Source organism: Lissotriton helveticus, chromosome 6 (genome assembly GCF_964261635.1).
Source record: "Lissotriton helveticus chromosome 6, aLisHel1.1, whole genome shotgun sequence".
Lineage (NCBI taxonomy): Eukaryota > Metazoa > Chordata > Amphibia > Caudata > Salamandridae > Lissotriton > Lissotriton helveticus.
Window position 1 is genome coordinate 285,543,452 of NC_136067.1, and position 19,263 is coordinate 285,562,714.

Below are 19,263 nucleotides of genomic sequence, written 5' to 3' on the forward strand. Positions count from 1 at the left end.
AGACGGCGTTGACTTGTCTGGTCATCGAGAGGGAGGGGTCCAGGATGAAGCCCAGGTTGCGTGCGTGGTCGGTTGGCTTGGGTGCGGTGCCCAGGGCTGGGGGCCACCAGGAGTCGTCCCAGGCGGAGGGCGAAGATCCCAGGATGAGGACTTCCGTCTTGTCCGAGTTCAGTTTCAGGCGGCTGTCCTTCATCCACTCGGCGACGTCTTTCATCCCTTCGTGTAGGCAGGTTCTGGCGGTGTCGGGGTCTCTGGTGAGGGAGAGGATCAGCTGGGTGTCGTCGGCGTAAGAGATGATGTTGAGGTTGTGCTGGCGTACGATGGCTGCGAGAGGTTTCATGTAGATGTTGAAGAGGGTGGGGCTGAGTGAAGATCCTTGCGGGACGCCGCAGATGACTTCGGTGGCCTGGGAGCGAAACGGGGGGAGGCGGACTCTTTGTGTTCTTCCGGCGAGGAACGAAATGATCCACTCCAGTGCCTTCTCTTGGATACCGATGTTGCTGAGGCGCTGGACTAGGGTGCGGTGGCAGACCGTGTCGAACGCAGCGGAGAGGTCCAGGAGGATGAGGGCCACTGTTTCCCCCTTGTCGAGCAGGGTCCGGATGTCGTCGGTGGCTGCGATGAGGGCGGTCTCGGTGCTGTGGTTGGCTCTGAAGCCGGACTGCGAGGGGTCGAGGGATCCGTTCGTCTCGAGGAAGGCGGTCAGCTGTCTGTTGACGATCTTCTCGATGACTTTAGCAGGAAAAGGGAGGAGAGAGATGGGGCGGAAGTTTTTGAGATCGGTGGGGTCCGCTGTAGGTTTCTTCAGGAGGGCGCTGATCTCGGCGTGCTTCCAGCTCTCCGGGAAGGTGGCGGTGTTGAAGGAGGCGTTGATGATGTTCCGGAGTTGGGGTGCGATGGTGGAGTCGGCCTTGTTGAAGACGTGGTGTGGGCAGGGGTCGGTCGGTGATCCGGAGTGGATGGTGTTCATCGTGCGGGCTGTGTCTTCGGTGGTCACCGTGGTCCAGGTGCGAAGGGTGGCGGTGGGGGGCATTGGTTCGACGGTTGGGTGCGTGGGTGGGGCGCCGAAGCTGTTGTGGATGTCGGCGATCTTGCGGTTGAAGAACGAGGCGAGGGAGTCGCAGAGGTCTTGTGACGGAGTGATGTCGTTGGTGCCGGTGCTGGGGTTGGAGAACTCCTTGACGATAGTGAAGAGCTCTTTGCTGTCGTGGGCGTTGTTGTCCAGTCGTTCCTTCAGGGATTTCTTCTTGGTGGTGCGGATGAGCTGGTGGTGCTTGCGGGTAGCGTGTTTGAGGGCGGTCATGTTGTCGGTGGTCCGGTCGAGGAGCCAGGCTTTCTCGAGGGTGCGGCAGGTCTTCTTGGAGTCCTTGAGGTCGTCGGTGAACCAGGATGCCTTCTTGCTTCTGGGTCTGCTGGGAGGGTTCTTTAGTGGCGCGAGGTCGTCGGCGCAGGCGGTCAGCCACTGTGTGAAGTTGCGGGCTGCTTCGTTGGGGTCCGTTGTGTTGGCGGGTGGGCTCTGGCTGAGGGAAGTGGTGAGCTGGTCTGCGGTGATCTTGCTCCAATTCCTGTGAGGTACCTGTTGCGGGTGGTGGTGGGTCGTGGATCTTTTGAAGCTGAAGTGGACGCAGCTGTGGTCGGTCCAGTGGAGTCCGGTGGCGTGGCTGAAGGTGATGTACTTGCTGGAAGAGAAGACGGGATCAAGCGTGTGGCCGGCGTAGTGGGTGGGGGTGTTGACCAGTTGCTTGAGTCCGAGGTTGGTGAGGTTTTCCAGCAGGGCGGTGGTGTTGCGGTCCTTGTTGTTCTCCAGGTGGAAGTTGAGGTCCCCGAGGAGGATGTAGTCAGTGGAGGGGAGGGCGTGCGGGCTGATGAAGTCTGTGATGTCTTCGCTGAATTGGGTGCGTGGTCCCGGGGGTCTGTAGACGAGGGTGCCTCGGAGGGTCGTCTTAGGGTCGGTGTGAATCTGGAAGTGGAGATGTTCGGCTGCGGCGAAGGAGTCGTTGGCGTCGGTCGTGATGCGGATGGTGTTCCTGTGGACAATGGCGATGCCACCTCCGGTCTGGTTGATGCGGTCCCTCCTGATGATCTTGTACCCGTCCGGGATGGCGATGGCGATGTCGGATGCAGAGGAGGCGTTCATCCAGGTTTCCGTGAGGAAGGCGACGTCCGGTGATGTAGCGTCGAGGAGGTTCCAGAGTTCCACGGCGTGTCTGTGGACGGAGCGGGTGTTGATCAGGATGCACTTGAGGTGGTTGCTGCTGGTGTTTGTCTTGGCGGGTGCGGGGCAGGTTTGGAGGCAGGTGAACTTGCAGGTGCAGCAGGTGAAGGGTCCGTGGGTGCGTCTTGGGGTGGCTCGGCAGCAGGCGTGGGTCCGGCCGGCATTGAGTGCGTTGAGAGTGGCGGCGTCGTAGGTCAGTCGGGTCGTCTTGCCTCGGCGGGGAGGGCCAGGGGTCCTGGCGCTGGGCGCGGGCTGGGCGCGGGCCAGGCGCGGATGGGCGCAGACGGGCTTACCTTTGGCGCACCTTCGGCGCTCAATAGGCGCTCCCGCTGCGCGCGTCCGCTGCGAGGTCGCTCTGGGGGCGTCATAAGTAAGGAGCCGGGAGGGAGGAGCAGCTGGGTGGCGGGAGCGGGGCGGTGAATGGAATCACAGGGGGGCGGGGCCGCAGGGAGGCAGCAGCGGGAAATTCCAAGAAGCAGCGGGCGCCCAGGATTTGGAATGCCCTACCCCCAGAAATCAGACTTAACTCTTCTGCTGCATCTTTCAAAAATGAAGTAAAATCAATTCTCATGGCAAAATTCTCCTGATCATAACCTAAGAACATTTTGATTCCATAAGTACCCGCACTACTATGCCTCACTATGACAATGGCCCATTAGAGTTACTAATCATAATTTTTATCCTGCACCGAACTCAACTGAATTGTTCTTTGTTTTACTGTACCGCTCCATTGCTCTATGACGCTATGTATACCTGTTTAACTCGCTTTTAATTAATGTATAAGGAACCATAATATATGTAAAGCGCTCTGACACCCACAAGGGTCTTGTTCGCGCTCTATAAAACTTTCAAAATAAATAAATAAACAACCCACCCGCCTCCCCAGGTAAGTGAGATGTTTCTGTGTGTTAAAGGATATCTTTGTGCCCTGACCTTCAGGGTTATGCAAAAAACAATAGACCCAACTGTCACCCCTGAGGCATGATGGGAAGCTGGGGGTCATGGCTACCTTAAAGGCACGGTGCCAGTTTTTGTTGAAAATGCTTTCATTTTCTATGCAATTGGTTTACAATGCAGCCTGTAGGCTAACACTGTCTGCTTTATTTGCATTTTCACTCTTTGAGTGCTTTGCTCATTAACCCGTTACATGCTTATGACAAGCCTAGCTCATCATGAGGCACAGTGGAGCTGTGCTCATGACGAGCTGGGCTCTTCATAACGGCCGCGGCACTCCCCCGCACGGCCAATTCCACGCCTGAGCGGGCGTTCTATTGGAGTGGGCGGAGTCATGACTAGTCCAACTCATCATGAGCACAGCTCCACTGTGCAGTGAGCACAGCGGCGCCGCGCGGGGCCCCTCAACCCTCCCCCCCCGCACTGAAGGGGTTAGAAAAAAGAGTTGAAGTGCTACTTGCCCTCTTGTGTTTTTATATATTGGCAAATACATTCTTTGTGTGTAATTACATTGTTTAGCCTCCTATCAGGAGCTGCATTGCGATGAGAAAAAATAATATCTGTATACATACATATATATATATATATATATATATATATATATATATACATACATACATACATATATATATATATATATATATATATATATATATATATAATATATATATATATATTATATATATATATATATAATTCCCATATATTATTTCTGGGGTCCCCGCACATGGGCAGGAATATACAGTGTCTATGACTTTGATGAGGATACCCCTGGAAGAGAACTAGGATTACAGGTAAGTAACTTATCTATCCTTCTTTCAAATCAAGAATGCTGCATGAGAAAAACGCAAGTTTCTTTAAAAGTGCCCTTGCCAACTAATATTGGCATGCTTCATCATTGGACGTGCTGCAAGATCAGGAGCAAAGGGAAATGGGCAAGACAATACACACATATAAATGAGGATCTACTCTGCAGAACAAAAAAATGAAACTAACTCAGGGAATGTCCTTAACTACCTTTATTCTTGAAACCCCTGGATAGGATTAAAAACATCTATGGCAGTGATGAAACAAGGATATTAGTGCCCCTTCATCCATCCCTCCTATGTTCTCTTTCATCTACATGTTTCGGATGCTTTCAATTGTCCAACTGAGTCACTTGGCCTTCCTCAAGACTCAGAGATCCCACTTATTTTGCCATACCTTACTTATAGTTTTAGTTTGGGGAATGGGGATACAAATATCCAAAATGTAATGAGCTTACTTGCCATTGCTCAGTAAACACACAACAGGTGATCCTGAAATGACAAACACAAAAGATAGAAAATGAATAAAACCAATGCGTTTTGCCAAAAGAAGATAGATATAGCCCCACATCCAGAAGGAACCCATGAGGTCCTTGGCTCCATACTTCATGTATTGGACTACATCTATCGCAAATATTCCTAGTTCAAAATATCTTGCAACCTGTAATGATAGTGTTTTCAGCAGGCATACCATCACCACAAGCACACAGCACCCAAATACTTGAGGGTCAGGGAATCCACAACCTGGAGTGCGAGCGGGAGCATCTAGCTGTGGTCAAGTGAAACAGAAAACCATTCATTAATCTAAAACATCTTATATCAAAACAGTGGTCATGCTCTTTGCTCATTTGTCCCTCCTGTTCTTTATAGTATTTTTTCGGCAATAGCATAATTTGATAAAACCTGGAACATATTTTGTTCCACCTATGCCACTACCTGTGATCAAGGGTTAACCACCCTCTCTTATAAGTCGGTGTAGTGCAGAGCTCACAGACAATCAAAATTGCACACTATAACCTAGTTGATTCTGCCTCCGCCTGCCAAATGTTTCCTTGTCACCCCATCTGTAAAAGGCTCACCTTAAAGTAAAAGCAGCAGAGGTGGGGATATTGTCGGAGGTGCTACGGTGCCAAATAGGAGCGTCCTGGTTGATGTTGACACCCCAGGCCTTAAAGTACTCAAACCTCAAACCACTAGTAAAAAGGCATATAACTCACCCTACCCTTCCCTGTTTGCTCACATCGTCAAGGGAGAACGCTGCTACTCTGCGCCGCTCGATGCCCCATAAAGGTACAGACAAAATGTTGACACCGCCCTTTGAAGCCACTTCCTATCCGAAGCATCGAATATCACGTGGAGTCCATACAGTTCACATGTACAGGTGCCATTTTATGGAGGATCCCCTCGGCTCCTAATCCCTTGCTCACGCAACCTACAGGCTTCTGTTTTGGCTACACTCTAAAAATCCCTAATACCCATGGATTTTTATTTAAATATAATAATCACTGAGTATCGGCATATCATTTGCTATTCGGGCAAGCAGAACTTCATCTCAGTGACAGCAGCATTCCAAAATGGCTTCGACCAAAAGCGAACCTATCACCAACCTCAGCATAGACGCTGTTTGAATAATAAAATGGTAAACTTATCACACTTTGCCAAAGGTGTAAAGCAGCGTCTTACTTTGTCTGAGGAGAAATAGTCGTCTCTGATGAACAAAATATAACGAAGCATCATGTGCTCAATTGTGCGACCCTACAACTAAATGTACAGACTAAAGGGTGACAATGCCTAAATAAAAAATAAATGTGCGCAGGCACCATTCTCACAATAGGAAAATGTGCAAACCACCATTGGATAATGATGCTAAGTTAAAACAAAAAACTAAAATTGAGACTAAATGCTACACAACAGGTACAGTCTCCTTTCTTCAGAAAGTAGGGCATTAAGGCACTCCTTTACCCAGCAGGGCAGTCCTTCTGGCTGCAGGGCAGCAGACCAGCCCTTCTTCTGAATCTTCAGCAGGTTCAAGAGTGTACTGAAAAGTGGTTCTGAGGCTCCAGTATTTATACCTAGTGCTAGTTTTTTGTGTAGAGTACATCATGTGCTACCTCCTCTTCTGATTCTCGAAACTTCTTCCCTTCCCCTGTCGAGGCTCCAAACTGCCTGGGGTGACATATGGCTGGTGTGAAGTGCTTTTATGAGTGCTGTAGACAAGCCCTTTTAAGTGTAAGTGGGAAAGGGCATAGCCCTGCCCCACCATCCTAGCAGGATGTCCCATCCTGCCCACACCTAGTCCCCTTTGTGTCCCCGCCTGGGAGGAATGCAAATAATTCAACAGCAGCAGATACAATCATGTGACCAAGGATACTGGCAGAAAGCCCAAACGATTTGGTGAGAAAATGGCAACTTTCGAAAAATGTTATTTTTCAGGATTGTGACTTAAAATCCGACTTTGCCATTAAAGAGGATTTTAATTTGCAATTCATTTGAGTCTTAACTGTGTATCTCTATCTGCTCCCAATCCAAATTCATCACTTATTAAAGGTAATAAAGTAACCCTTTGTTGGCCAGCGGTAGAGATAGGCCTTAGAGTAGTGAAAAACGACTTTAGGGGTTTTTAACTACCGGGATATAAATTCAAACCCACATGTCATAATTGTTAAATACCATTCACGCTACCATGGGGGCCTCTAGGGCCTACCTTAGGGGTGACTTATAAGTATTAATAAGGAAGCTTTAGGCCTGGCAAAATGTTTTTATTTTGCCAGGTCCAAATTACACTTTAAAACTGCACAACAGGCTGCAGTGGCAGGCGTGAGCTGTTTAAAAGTGCTACTTTAGTGGGTAGCATGATGAGTGCTGCAGTCCCACTAGTAGCATTTAATTTTCAGGTCCTGGCTATATAAAATACCATATACTAGGGTAAATTAAATATCCATTCAGGTGTAGAATAATTTTACCATGTTTAAGGGAAAGAGCATAAGCACTTTAGCATTGGTTAGCAGTGGTAAAGTGCACAGAGTCCTAAAGCCTACAAAAACGTATTCAGCAAAGTAATAGGGGCGACTGCAAAACATTTGGGGGACTACTACTCCCAGGATGTCAGGTTTAACAGTGTATATCACAAAAATTAGGTGTGGTGGTTATGTTCAAGAAACCTTAGGAAAAGAACTATCCCAGGCCTGTAAAAAGGAGTCCAGTGTTTTTTTTACCCAGACCCATTTAGTGCTTTTGTGGTCTCCTATCGTAAAAGGTAAGTCCAAGAATTGGAATAGGTGGGCTCAATCATGTACTTTGACATGCTTTATCATTGGCCTCCTATTCCCACCCTGGTAGGATGGTACCACCAGGGCAGACTCAACCTAGGGTAGGGCTATCCTGAGGGAGTTCTTAGATATTTCCTTTCTACTCTGGATATGAATAAAAATGATAACCATATGATAATGGAGGAGTATGATCCATGCTTCCCCAATTTTTTTACCAACCGGTTTCTGCCCTTCCTACTAGCCTAATCAATCTGGGGCATTCGTCAGGCTAGGAGGAAGTGAAGAAACATGTTGGCAGAAAAATTTGTGTCGCAAGGATCATAATATCCGGAGTCATACCCCTCAATTCCCTTATGGTATTCATTTTTATTCATTCCAGCGGGACCACATGAATAAAAAGATACTTAGTGGTACTTGGTGGTATGCCTTGAGGTATTTTTAGTTCTCTTCCAGGGGATCCTCATCAAAGTCATAAGCACTAGAATATTCCCACCCATGCGCGGGACTCTATCATATATGTGAAAACATATATGCATCTATATATATATATATATATATATATATATATATATATATATATATATATATATATGCAAAACCTTCGCTTCCCTCGCGCTGCAACTCCACCGCCAGCCACGATCAGGAACCAAGCATGGACCACAATTTCGGTAAATTTAGAATATTTTTATTGCTGTCGCCTTCATAACGTTTTGCCTCGTCTGAGCCTTGATCACATGGCAGCCAGTATGTTTGAAGGGTGAGTTTTTAAAGTGCAAGTGCTGCATTCTGATAGGGTCATGAATGCATAGACATTGTAAACAGACCTCATGTGCAATCATGGTAAAATACACGATTAGTACACAATCAATGAAGAATAAAAAATAAATAAAAGCAGTATTGTCTCTGGAAAATACAGGTAAAATACAAAGGTTCCAATTAGGGCAAAACCCCAAAATACAATACATATTTTTGTTAAGGACAGTTACACATAAGGCTTTTCTATATGTGGACGTCACCCAACTAAACATAATAATAATAATGGGATAAATCCCCAACGGTCTGTGTATACTTCTTATCATGACCCTAAAATAAAGTGCTTGGATGTACTAGTGCCTAAGTGCAAAAAAGTGTAAACATAACAAGATTATAAAAATAAACCACACTCTTCTAACCAACAGCCTGTTCAAACAGCAAGACTGGGCCCAGTCTAGTTGCTGACACAAAAGAACAAGGTTGCTGGCTGGGCTTCCATTAGAGAGGATGAGAGAAAAGGGAAGAAAGAAAGTTTACCTGACTGTAAAATCAGAGGGCAGATGTACAAATATAAAATCTCACATTTCATTAGATGTGAAGACCTCAGACTCATGTATAAATATAAACACCAATATAAATATAAATATACATATGAATATAAATACACACATACCCACAATAATACCTAGATATAGATATATAAATATGGATACATGGATACATACATAAATATAAACACAGATATAGATATAAATATAAATATAAATACAGGGTGACCAAGGGAGATACTTTGAGAACTGGGTAGCAAGGTCCCTTACAATACCATAAATTGCTTGTAGAGAGGAACATAAAGTGCAAACTGTGCCATGAATAAATACTGATATTTAGTCACCAAACTGCTCCGTTACGCGTTGGTTAAAGCTGAATAATTAAACCTGCATAACAATACTTCTGGTGGAGTGCGAGTATTTCTTTTGGTGGTAAAAAAAAAAAATATATATATATATATATATATACATATAAATATATATACATATAATAAAATGTAGATGCAGCCTTCCACAGACTAGAGCTGAATAATGCTGTAAGGACTCCCCTGTATATTATAAACAATACATTAAAAACAGCAAAGCATGTTTGAAAACTGTTTTAATGCTTAGCACAATCCCTCTGATAGGACTGAAAGCATTGACAGCTCACATGCTGCATTGTAGAAAACATAGCATAGAAAAGCTGCAAAGCTAACCCTTAGCAACATAGAAATAAACTGGCACAATGCCTTTAAGGCAGCCATGACCCATAGCTTCCCATCATGCCTCAGGGGTGACAGTTAGGTCAGTTGTTCTTTCCGGCTCCTTCAGTCAGGACCCTGGTTACACAGCTCTACCTTTTTCTGATTTTTTTGTCAGAAATAATCTCAAGTTTTTTGGAAAATCTCTTCCTACTTCGACGTCTAACAACTTGAGAAGTAAAGTACTGTCTTTTTTTGACAGCCTTTGGCATTTTTTCCACTCCAAAATGCCATCTCTTTTTGACCCCTGCCCTTCTTGTGGAAAAAAGGCCAGGTCAGACTCTCATGCAGTCTGTATACTTTGCACCCCCAAGGACCATGTCCCCAAGACTTGCCCTCATTGCCAGTCTTTATCAAAAAGAACTTTGAAAGACAGAGAAAGACTCCATCTTTATGGACTGGCTGAGAAGGATAGAACATCTTCCAGAGGCAGGTCACCGGTGAGAAAGGCACCAAGAAGACCAGATCCTCTTCAAGAAGCAAGATTCCACACTCTTCTTCACCGTCGGGCTCGGCGCTGAAAAACTTCCACCGGTAGGACATACGCCCAAGAGAAGACCATCGACGGAACACCAACATTCAGGTGCGTCACTTCCTTCGCCATTGACATCGAAGAATCATGATTCCCCCGCCATCGTCAAGCCGGCGACGATCGGCGTCGAGAGTTTCAAGTCCTCCGCCATCGTCAACCCGGCGACGATCGGCGTCGAGGAGCAGGAGTCCTCCGCCGCCGTCAACCAGGCGACGATCGGCGTCGAGGAACGAAAGCCCTCCGCCTTCGTCATCACAGCGACGATCGGCGTCGGAGCCCAGAAGCCCTCTGCCATCGTCAACCCAGCCAAGATCTGTGTCAAGGGGCAGGAGTCCTCCGCCGTTGTCAACCCGGCGTCGTTCGTTGAGGAACAAAGCCCTCTGCCGTCGTCATCTCGATGGCAATCAGCGTCGAGGAGCAGAAGCCCTCCACCGTCGTCTACTCGACGAAGGACGGCGTCGAGGTACTTCGACGTCGTCAGCAAGACAATCGACGTCAAGGAATAGAGAACCGATGTCGAGACCAGATCTAACAACTGGCTGAAAATTGACGTCGGGAAGATCACATCACATTCAACTTCGAGGGAGGCTCCTTCGGAGCAGGTCATGCGCTCGACGTTGAGACCTGCATCAGTGAGGTCTGGAGAAGGCTATGAAGTTTTGGTGATGGAGTCAGCGTCACGACACTCGTCCTATCACTCCTCGAGGCATCATTCACCAGAGCATTTACCATCTACATCTCCAGAGCGACATTCGGATAGGTCGCGACGAAGGTCTCCTTCACAACAAAGGGGTGCTTCCCCTTGTGTTCATTTGTATCCGAGATGGCTGCTTCCAGTCCATCACTGGAGTAAAAACCCTACAGGAGCTGAAAGGTGAGAGGAGGAGTACACCAGTCCACTCCACAGGCCGCCTCTGCAAAGATTGGTTCAAGAGGTGGATAGGTCTCGATCAGCCAGACTTAGGGACAGCGTAGGCAGGTCGCGGGAGCGCAGAACTTCTGGTTCCCGTCACAAGGGGAGAAGATCCCCTACATGGTCTTCCTCATCCACTCGTACCTCTAAGAGGGATTACTCACCCACTCTGTCGGATAGCCCTCAGTCAAGAGTACCTCCAATCGAAGATATAAATACTTACCATGATGGTTTCAGAGGGGAGCACAGAAGCTGAACGTCGAGATGTCAACTCCTCAGGTCGCTACAACGGTTATTTTTGAGACACTCCATCAGAGATCAGCGTCTCGACCGTTGCTCCCTCTGGTTCCTGGTCTTCTGGAACCTGTCATGGACATTTTTCTAACTCCATCTTCAATTAAGGCTGCACCAGCTAGAATCCAGAAGAAATATAAGCCGGCAGAGAAAGTCCCTTTTTTCTAGAAATCAGATCTGCCTGCAGATTCTGCGATCATTGCGGCGGCAAGAAAAACGCATGCAGTAACTGCATCTTCGTCAGTCCCACCGGACAAGGAAAGTAGGTCCCAAGATTCCTGGGGACGAAAGGTTTGCGGGTCTGCAGCATCTTCTCTGAAAGTGTCTAGCGCAGCAGCATTATTAGGCCGCTATGACAGGGCCTTATGGGACTACTTGGACCGTTTCAAGGAAAAGCTTCCAAAAGAAGACCAAAGAGACTTTGAGGAGGTTATCAAATAGGGATCCCTCGTAGCCAACCAAGTGATTAGCACGGCAGCGGATGGTGCTACACTCTCAGCACATTCTTATGCACATGGGATTTGTGCAAGGAGGTCTGCTTGGTTGAGACTAACGGCTCTTAAACCAGATGCACAACAGAGGATCCTTAATTTACCCTTCTCTGGCTCCTCCCTTTTTGGCTCCCACATTGATGAGGAGACACTCTCAATGCTGTGGGATTGGAAATGAAAAAAGAGTTCAAGAGAAGATACAGGCCCAACCAGCGCAAGGGCTACAAACAGAGGGTTCAAACCCTCAGTGGTCTCAAAGCGAGAACCAAGGCATGTCACAGTTCCTAGGCTGAAAGTCAAACAGAGGTAGAGGAGGTCATCTGCAACAATCCTCCAAAACGGCCAGATCAGCAGGGAAGCAATGAACACGAGCTTCCTCTGGCACTCGTTGCCCACTCCAGTGGGAGGAAGTGTTTCACATCATCTGAGAGAGTGGTGCAACATAACAAAAGATCTGTGGGTGCTCAGTATACTGCGCAATAAGGCCATAGAAGAGGTACCTCCTGCTCAGTGAGGGAAGGGAGTATATTCCAGGTACTTCCTTGTGCCAAAGAGATCAAGAGCACAAATTCAGACCTCTCCTGGACCTTCGATCGAAGGTCCAGGAGAGGTCTAACACCCTACTTCTTATCCCAATCAAAGCACGAAAACATAAAAACCACGGCCAGGTCGTTTGCTGGAAATGCTCCCAAAATATGGAACTCTATCCCCCCCCCCCACATCAGAACTATTCCTTACTTCCCGAAATTCAAAAGCCAGCTCAAAATCCTTTTCCTCGACCGCTCCTTATCGAACAGATAGGAACCACTTGGAGTGTTCAAAACGCCTTTGCTCTCCTCTACGATGCGGTTGGCCACCTCTACTTTGACTCGTATCCTGAACGTCTCGCTGACTGTATTATATTTGCTTTCTTTTGCACTGCTCTCTACTGCTCCGATACCTTCCGGTCAGGCTAGCGCTATATAAAACTTCTTAAATAAATAAATAAATAAATAAGTCTTGAAGGAGAAGTTTCGCATGTTGGCGCTTCATCAAATATGTCCAAATCTACAAGAAGAAGATTGGATGTGTTTGATGGATCTCCAAGATGCGTACTTCCACATACCAATGGTTCCACATCATCGCAAGTACCTACGATTCGGGGTCGGCAGCCAGCATTACCAGTTCAAAGTTTTGTCCTTCGGACTGAAATCTGCCCCATGAGTCTTTACCAAGTGCATGGTAGTGGTGGTGGCAGCTCTTCATCGGAAGGGTCTGTTTGTTTACCCATACTTAGACGATTGGCTGTTGAAAGGACCATCCCCTCGACTGGTAAGGAATGACTTTCAAGTTTAAATCATTTCCACAGGTGGAGCCTTCATGTGAACATGGAAAAATCGGTTTACCAGCCTACTCAGATGATGCATTATTTGGGCTCCACTCTGGATTCAAACATAGGAAGAGCCTTTCCTTCGGAGGAGAGACTTTTTTCAATGCAGCAGAAATGCGATGCTCTTCTCCAGGCAGCTCAGCCAACGGTCTGGCAAGTGGCATCTCTACTAGGGTTGATGGCTCCTTGCATTTTTCTTATTCCCAACACCAGGCTGAGGATGAGACCTTTACAACGTGATCTGAAGGACAAGTGGGATCAAGCATCAGGTCACTGGGAAGACTGGATTGTGCCCTCTAAAAGCAGCAAAGTTGTCCATTCTTTGGTGAACTCGACCGAAGAACCTCTTGTTGGGAGTCCCCTTCCTTCAACTAGTTTCTGTCACAGTCCTTGATCACGGATGCATCTCTACAAGGATTGGGGGCACACATGGATTGCCTACAGATGAAGGGCCGGTGGTCCAGCAAGGAACAGTCCTATCATACAAGCATGTTAGAGCTGAGAGCCGTCCATCTAACTCTAAAAGCTTTTCAGCCTTCGATCAAATTCAACTCAATTCTGATTCAAACAGACAACATGACCATCGTGTATTACCTCAACAAACTGGGTGGTACACGCTCTCGCCCGTTCTCCCTGGAAGCTCAAGCGATTTAGCACTGGCTTCTAGCCCGAGGCCTCTCCATCACAGCGGTGCACCTTCCAGGGGAGCAAAACGTGCGAGCAAATGCACTCAGTCGGCACTCCGAAGATCAGCTAGACTGGGTGCTAAACAACGAGGTGGTGGCAGACATTTTCCATCAGTGGGGTCGACCTTCAATAAATTTGTTCGCAGACGACCAAAACAAAAAATGCCACGCCTTGGCGTCCAGGTTCTACCGTCCAGGAACGAGGGGGAATGCGCTTTTGACGGATTGGTCCGGAACATTTGCATACGCCTTTCCTCCCCTACCTCTAATCCTGAAGGTGGTGTCCAAGCTCATCCGATCCAGCATGACGATGATCTTGATAGCTCTAGACTGGCTTCACCAGTGGTGGTACCCAGACCTATTACAGATGTCGGTACTCCCCCACAAGAGGCTGCCTTACAGATCGGATCCTCTGACCAATATGGATTTAAAGATTCTCCATCCCAGCCTTCCCTCACTGAACTTGGCAGCATGGCTCCTGAGGTCCTGCAATATGGACACTTGAATCTACCACAGGACTGTATGCACATCTTGAAGGAGGCAAAGAGACCATCCACGAGGGCGTTGTACGCTTTTAAGTGGAAGAGATTCTACTTGTGGTGTGCACGTAATCATTTTAATCCTACAACGGGGCAGGAGGAGGTAATTCTTCCGTACCTCCTTTACTTAGCCAAAGCAGGTTTGAAGTACTCATCGATCAGAGTGCACTTGGCTGCCATTACGGCCTACAGAATGTCACCCAACCAGCCTTCCTTTTTTCAACTGCAGGTGATCAAGGATTTCCTACAGGGGTTGAAGAAGGTGTATCCCCCTGTTTGACCTCCTTCTCCATCTTCGGAATGAATCTAGTCCTTTCCAGATTGATGGGTCCTCCCTTTGAGCCCATTCATAAGGCCACGCTGCTGCACTTGACATGGAAGACCGCTTTCCTAGTGGCAATAACATCAGCGCGCAGAGTAAGTGAGATCCAAGCGCTATGTGGCAAAGAACCATACACTGTGTTTCACCACAACAGGGTGGTGTTAAGGACTCATCCTTCTTTTTTGCCAAAGGTTGTGTCTGATTTTCATGTTAACCAAACGATCTCTCTAACATCCTTCTTTCCCAATCCTACTACTCCTGCGGAGAGGTCACTCCACTCGTTAGACCTTAGGAGAGTGCTCAAGTTCTATTTGGAGGGAATGAAGGCCATAAGGAAATCAGACCAATTGTTTCTAAATTATGGTTCCATGAGGACAGGCTTTTCAGCTTTCAAACGCTCCCATTTCAAGATGGATAGTGTCCTGTATTAGATTGGCCTACCAGTTGGCAAACAAACCCTTATTGTTGTCTCCTAAAGTACATTCCACTAGGGGGAAAGCGGCTACAGTAGCTTTCTTGCATGACGTTCCAATGGCAGAGATTTGCAAGGCAGCAAACTGGAGATCGGCACACACTTTCACAAGGCATTACTGTCTCGAATTTGACTCCAGGGCGGATACCCAAGTAGGCCAAGCCTTTTTGAGGAATCTGTTCAGATAATAAGATATCTGTGTTTTCAAGTTCGGTTATCTGAGCTTGATTGATAATTTCTTTCTTCCTTTGCCCGCAGCTGGAAGAGGTGAGGTTAGCTATTCTATTCTGGTGCCTATGACTATTGATGAGGATCCCCAGGAAGAGAAGGATTAGTTACTTACCTATAATCCTAGTTCTCTTCCAGGGGTATCCTCATCATAGTTAGAAGCAACCCTCCCCCCTCCCCGGGCAAGGGAACTTTGTTTAAAGAAATGTCAACTCTTTGGGCCCTGGGCTTTGGGTCACCGCAAAGAACAACTGACCTAACTGTCACCCCTGAGGCATGATGGGAAGCTAGGGGTCATGGCTGCCTTAAAGGCACGGTGCCAGTTTATTTCTATGTTGCTATGGGTAAGCTTTTCAGCTTTTCTATGCTATGTTTTCTACAATGCAGCGTGTGAGCTGTCAATGCTTTCAGTCCTATCAGAGGGATTGTGCTAAGTGCTAAGCATTAAAACAGTTTTCAAGCATGCTTTGCTGTTGCTTTTTCCCTGTTTTAATGTATTATTTATAATATACAGGGGAGTCCTTACAGCATTATTCAGCTCTAGTGTATGGAAGGCTGCATTTACATTTTAATATATATATATATATATATATATATATATATATATATATATTACCTACTGGCGGTCGCCAGTAGGTATATATAGTTAGGACCTAGTTACCTTAGGTAATTCCGAACATTCTATTGGGAATAACTTTGGCGCCGATTGAGGGATCTGCCTGTAATTTTCCTTACATCTGCCTTGCTGCGCTCCGCTCCTTCCCTGAAAGTTTCGGGGGGATTCGTCAAGCGGGGGCTGAGAAAAAAGGTGGGTCCCAAAACGTGTTTTCCCCATGTTAATTTCCATAGGGACATTCTGACAAGGCTACAGCTCGAACGGCTGAACGGAATTACACCAGATTTTGCAAAATGGTAGGGACTGGTATGCAGCAGTGCCTTTTGTATGTTTGGTGTAAATCCCTCCAGTAGTTGTTGAGAAAATTGAATGTGAAATTGAGTCCAATGCAATTTTCCATAGGACCTTTAGACACAGCTACAGCCCGGACGGCTGAATGGAATTACTGCAAACTTGGCAAAATGGTAGAGCCTGGCATGCAGAAGTGCCTTTTGTATATTTGGTGAAAATCCCTTCAGTAATTGTTGAGAAAATCGACGTTTTTCAAATTATATATCTATAGGCGGGACACGGTGTGCTCACGGGCTTGCACCGTCCTTGCACTGTCCTTGCACGTGCACGGACCTTAGCGTGCGCGCGCGGAATTCTGATTAGCTGTTGGACGTCGGTCAACATTCCAGTCAGTCGAAATGAGGAAGTGTTGTCCGCCATCTTGTTTTTGTGGCAGATGATAGTGGTTGTAAACAGAAGTGTAATAGTTGACAAGGAGGCAGGGTAGAGATTCCTGAGCCCCCTAGGTTTTGTCATGGGGTCTGTAAAGGACCCCGAAGGTTGAAAAAAGTAAAAAAAAAAAATAGCGGGGTCCGCGCACCGTGCGCGGATTACGGTTCAAAAAGAAATACATTAAAATAACTAGTTTCAGTGTTTAGATGTTGGTTGAGTGCAACATTGAGTGATGACTCTTTTACGTTTGGGTTTAGGTAGGTGTTTTGTAGAGAGTTAGTATGGTAATTGGTAGAGAGCATTGGGGTAGGTTGAAGAATATGTGAGTTTGAAAGTGTTAATAATTTGAACCAATTAAAATGTTACTTTGGTTTTGATTTTGTGTGTGATGAAATGTGATTGGCTGGGTATTTGAATATGTATGAAAAATGAGAGGGAAACACAGCCATTTTGAGATTTTAGTGTTTGAAGTATAGTTCTGAGGTGTGAGATTGAGACAGAATTTACTGTACAACAGTTTTCTAGAAGGTGAGTTGTTAATTTGTAAGGAGAACTCTGTTGTTCACTTTAAGTTAATAGGAAAAATGTTTTCTGTTAGTTATTTAATGTTTTTCTGTTATACTTATGGATTGAGTAGGGCAACATCAGATGCAGTGCTTTATATTTCTAATTCTTGCTTGATACTATACACTGTCCAGGGAAACACGGCCATTTTGTGACTATAGTGTCTGAGGTACTTTTGTGTGGAAATTTTGGTGTTCAATTTCTGGTGTGAGATTTACACAGTAGTAACTCTTATAGAATGTAATAGTTTTTCTCTGCCCTATCTCACTCTTACCCTGCTACATCTCACTGTCTTTCTCTTTCTTTTAATAGTACACTAACATCAATAATGGTTGAAAATGAAGAGTCATTTGACATCGTTATAGACATTTTTGTGACTGTTATTGAGGATGTTCCTGTTGATGAGAGTAATCCTGAAGGAGAGCTTTATGATGGAGGAGATGGCATGGACGATTTATATGATGAATCCTTGGATTCAGTTTTAATGGAAGCTTTGGAGTTCATTGAGTTTGAGGATTCTTTTTGGGAGATTTTCAATATTGACATTGCTGATGATGCAATCTTAGACGATCATTTAAATTTTGGAAATTCCCAACAATAAATTTAAATTTAGTAAATATATATTGTATGAGAATTTATACTTAACTAAATGTAATTTATGAGGTAGTAGCAAACTGATAATTTTTTGTGTTACATAGTAAGTTTACTCATAAATACTTCCCTTCTCCCCCAAAATTTTCTTAAATGTGTATTTGACATCTCTTCTTCATGTCCTGCATCCTTTCTCTCACTGTCTGTCTCTGATGCAGAAGATTGCAACATAAGTAAGTTTAAAGAACAGCAAGTGTGTCTCACCAGAGCAGGAAATCATGCAGTAAGCGCTGTTTCTCTTTCTTTTAATAGTACACTAAAATAAAATGATGAATGAAAATGAGGAGCCTACCAACATCTTCTTTGAAATAACAGCAACGTTTATTGAGGCAACTTATTCTGTGGTGTATATTGATCTTATAGATGAAACAAATCATGAAGAACATGAAGGAGATACCATGGCAGATTTTTTTGATGAAACACTAGATATGGAATTAATGGAATGTGTAGACGTTGTTGAGTTTGACGAATCATTTTCAGACACTTTGATGGATGACATTTCTGATGAAGAAATGCTACAAGTTCTTTTAGATTTTGAAAATTCTGATAAATAAATTTTAATCCAGTAAAGAAAAATTGTTTTGAAAATTATAGTTACTTAAATGTAATTTATGAGGTAGTAGCAAAGTGATACAATTTTGTGTTCTTCATGTCCTGATCATGTCTGATGCACTAGTTTACATCATAAGTAAGTATATAGAACAGCAAGTGTGTTTCACCAGAGTAGGAACTCATAACCCCCTATGCCAATTCTGACCACACATTGAGAAAGGAAGGAATCATGTGAACAAATCTGTTTCTGCTTTCCTGAAAGACTACAGTATGGATTCAATATACCACAATAACTTGCATTACAACATTCAAGGTATCTACAGAGGAGACGATGTCCATTTTCATTTAGTTTTTTTTTAAATTCCTATAGGTCCGCGCACCGTGAGTGCTCGGTAAATGCACGGTGCGCGAACCCTATCGCCGCCATTTTGTGGTTTCAGAAGAGAGTGAAAAATATAACTTAAAAACGTGGGAAGGGTAGAGTGTCCCTGACCCCTTAGGCCTTCTCAGGTGGTTCTTCAAGGACTCCTAAGGTTAAAAATAATGTTTATTTTTTTTAAAATACCAGAAAACATGATACACCCGCGCACGGGGAGTGCTCGGTGAGTGCTCGGTGCGCGGACCTCGGTAAAAATTTATAATAAAAATTAAGTTAAAAATCATATTTGAGTGTTTACATGTTAGTTGGCTCTAAAAAGAGCCGTTGTGTTCATTGTGTTTTTTTTTGGTACCTACAAGTAAGTACCAATGCAGAGTCTGATGTTACAGAGAAAGACTTTGTTCCCTTCATCAGTGAAATGTACACCATCTGTCCTATAGATGCCTTGCATGTTGTAACGCAAGTTGCTGTGGTATATACAACCCATTCCATAGTCTCTCATGTATGCAGAAACAGATTTATTTACATGTTTCCTTGCTTTCTCAATCTGTGGACAAAATTGATTGGACCAATTCCATTTTTGCCTTTGGCATATATTGGAATAGATAAAGGCAGTTTGAGGAAAAAGTGACATCAATTGTCCA

The 19,263-nt window shown here is 45.4% G+C and overlaps 1 protein-coding gene across 4 annotated transcripts in view; it reads left to right on the forward strand.

Annotated features, from left to right (window-relative positions):
• LDAH (lipid droplet associated hydrolase) overlaps window positions 1-19,263 on the forward strand; it is a 1,444,635-nt gene that overhangs the window by 1,152,889 nt on the left and 272,483 nt on the right. Inside the window, exon 7 of one of the 4 annotated variants that reach the window (XM_078647726.1) lies at window positions 17,941-18,264. The exons of the other annotated variants lie outside the window; for them this stretch is intronic. Within the exon in view, the coding sequence (XP_078503852.1) occupies window positions 17,941-17,958 (18 nt within the window). The 3' untranslated portion in view covers window positions 17,959-18,264. Of the gene's footprint in view, window positions 1-17,940; window positions 18,265-19,263 lie in introns of those variants that run through there. 4 annotated transcript variants of the gene reach the window in all.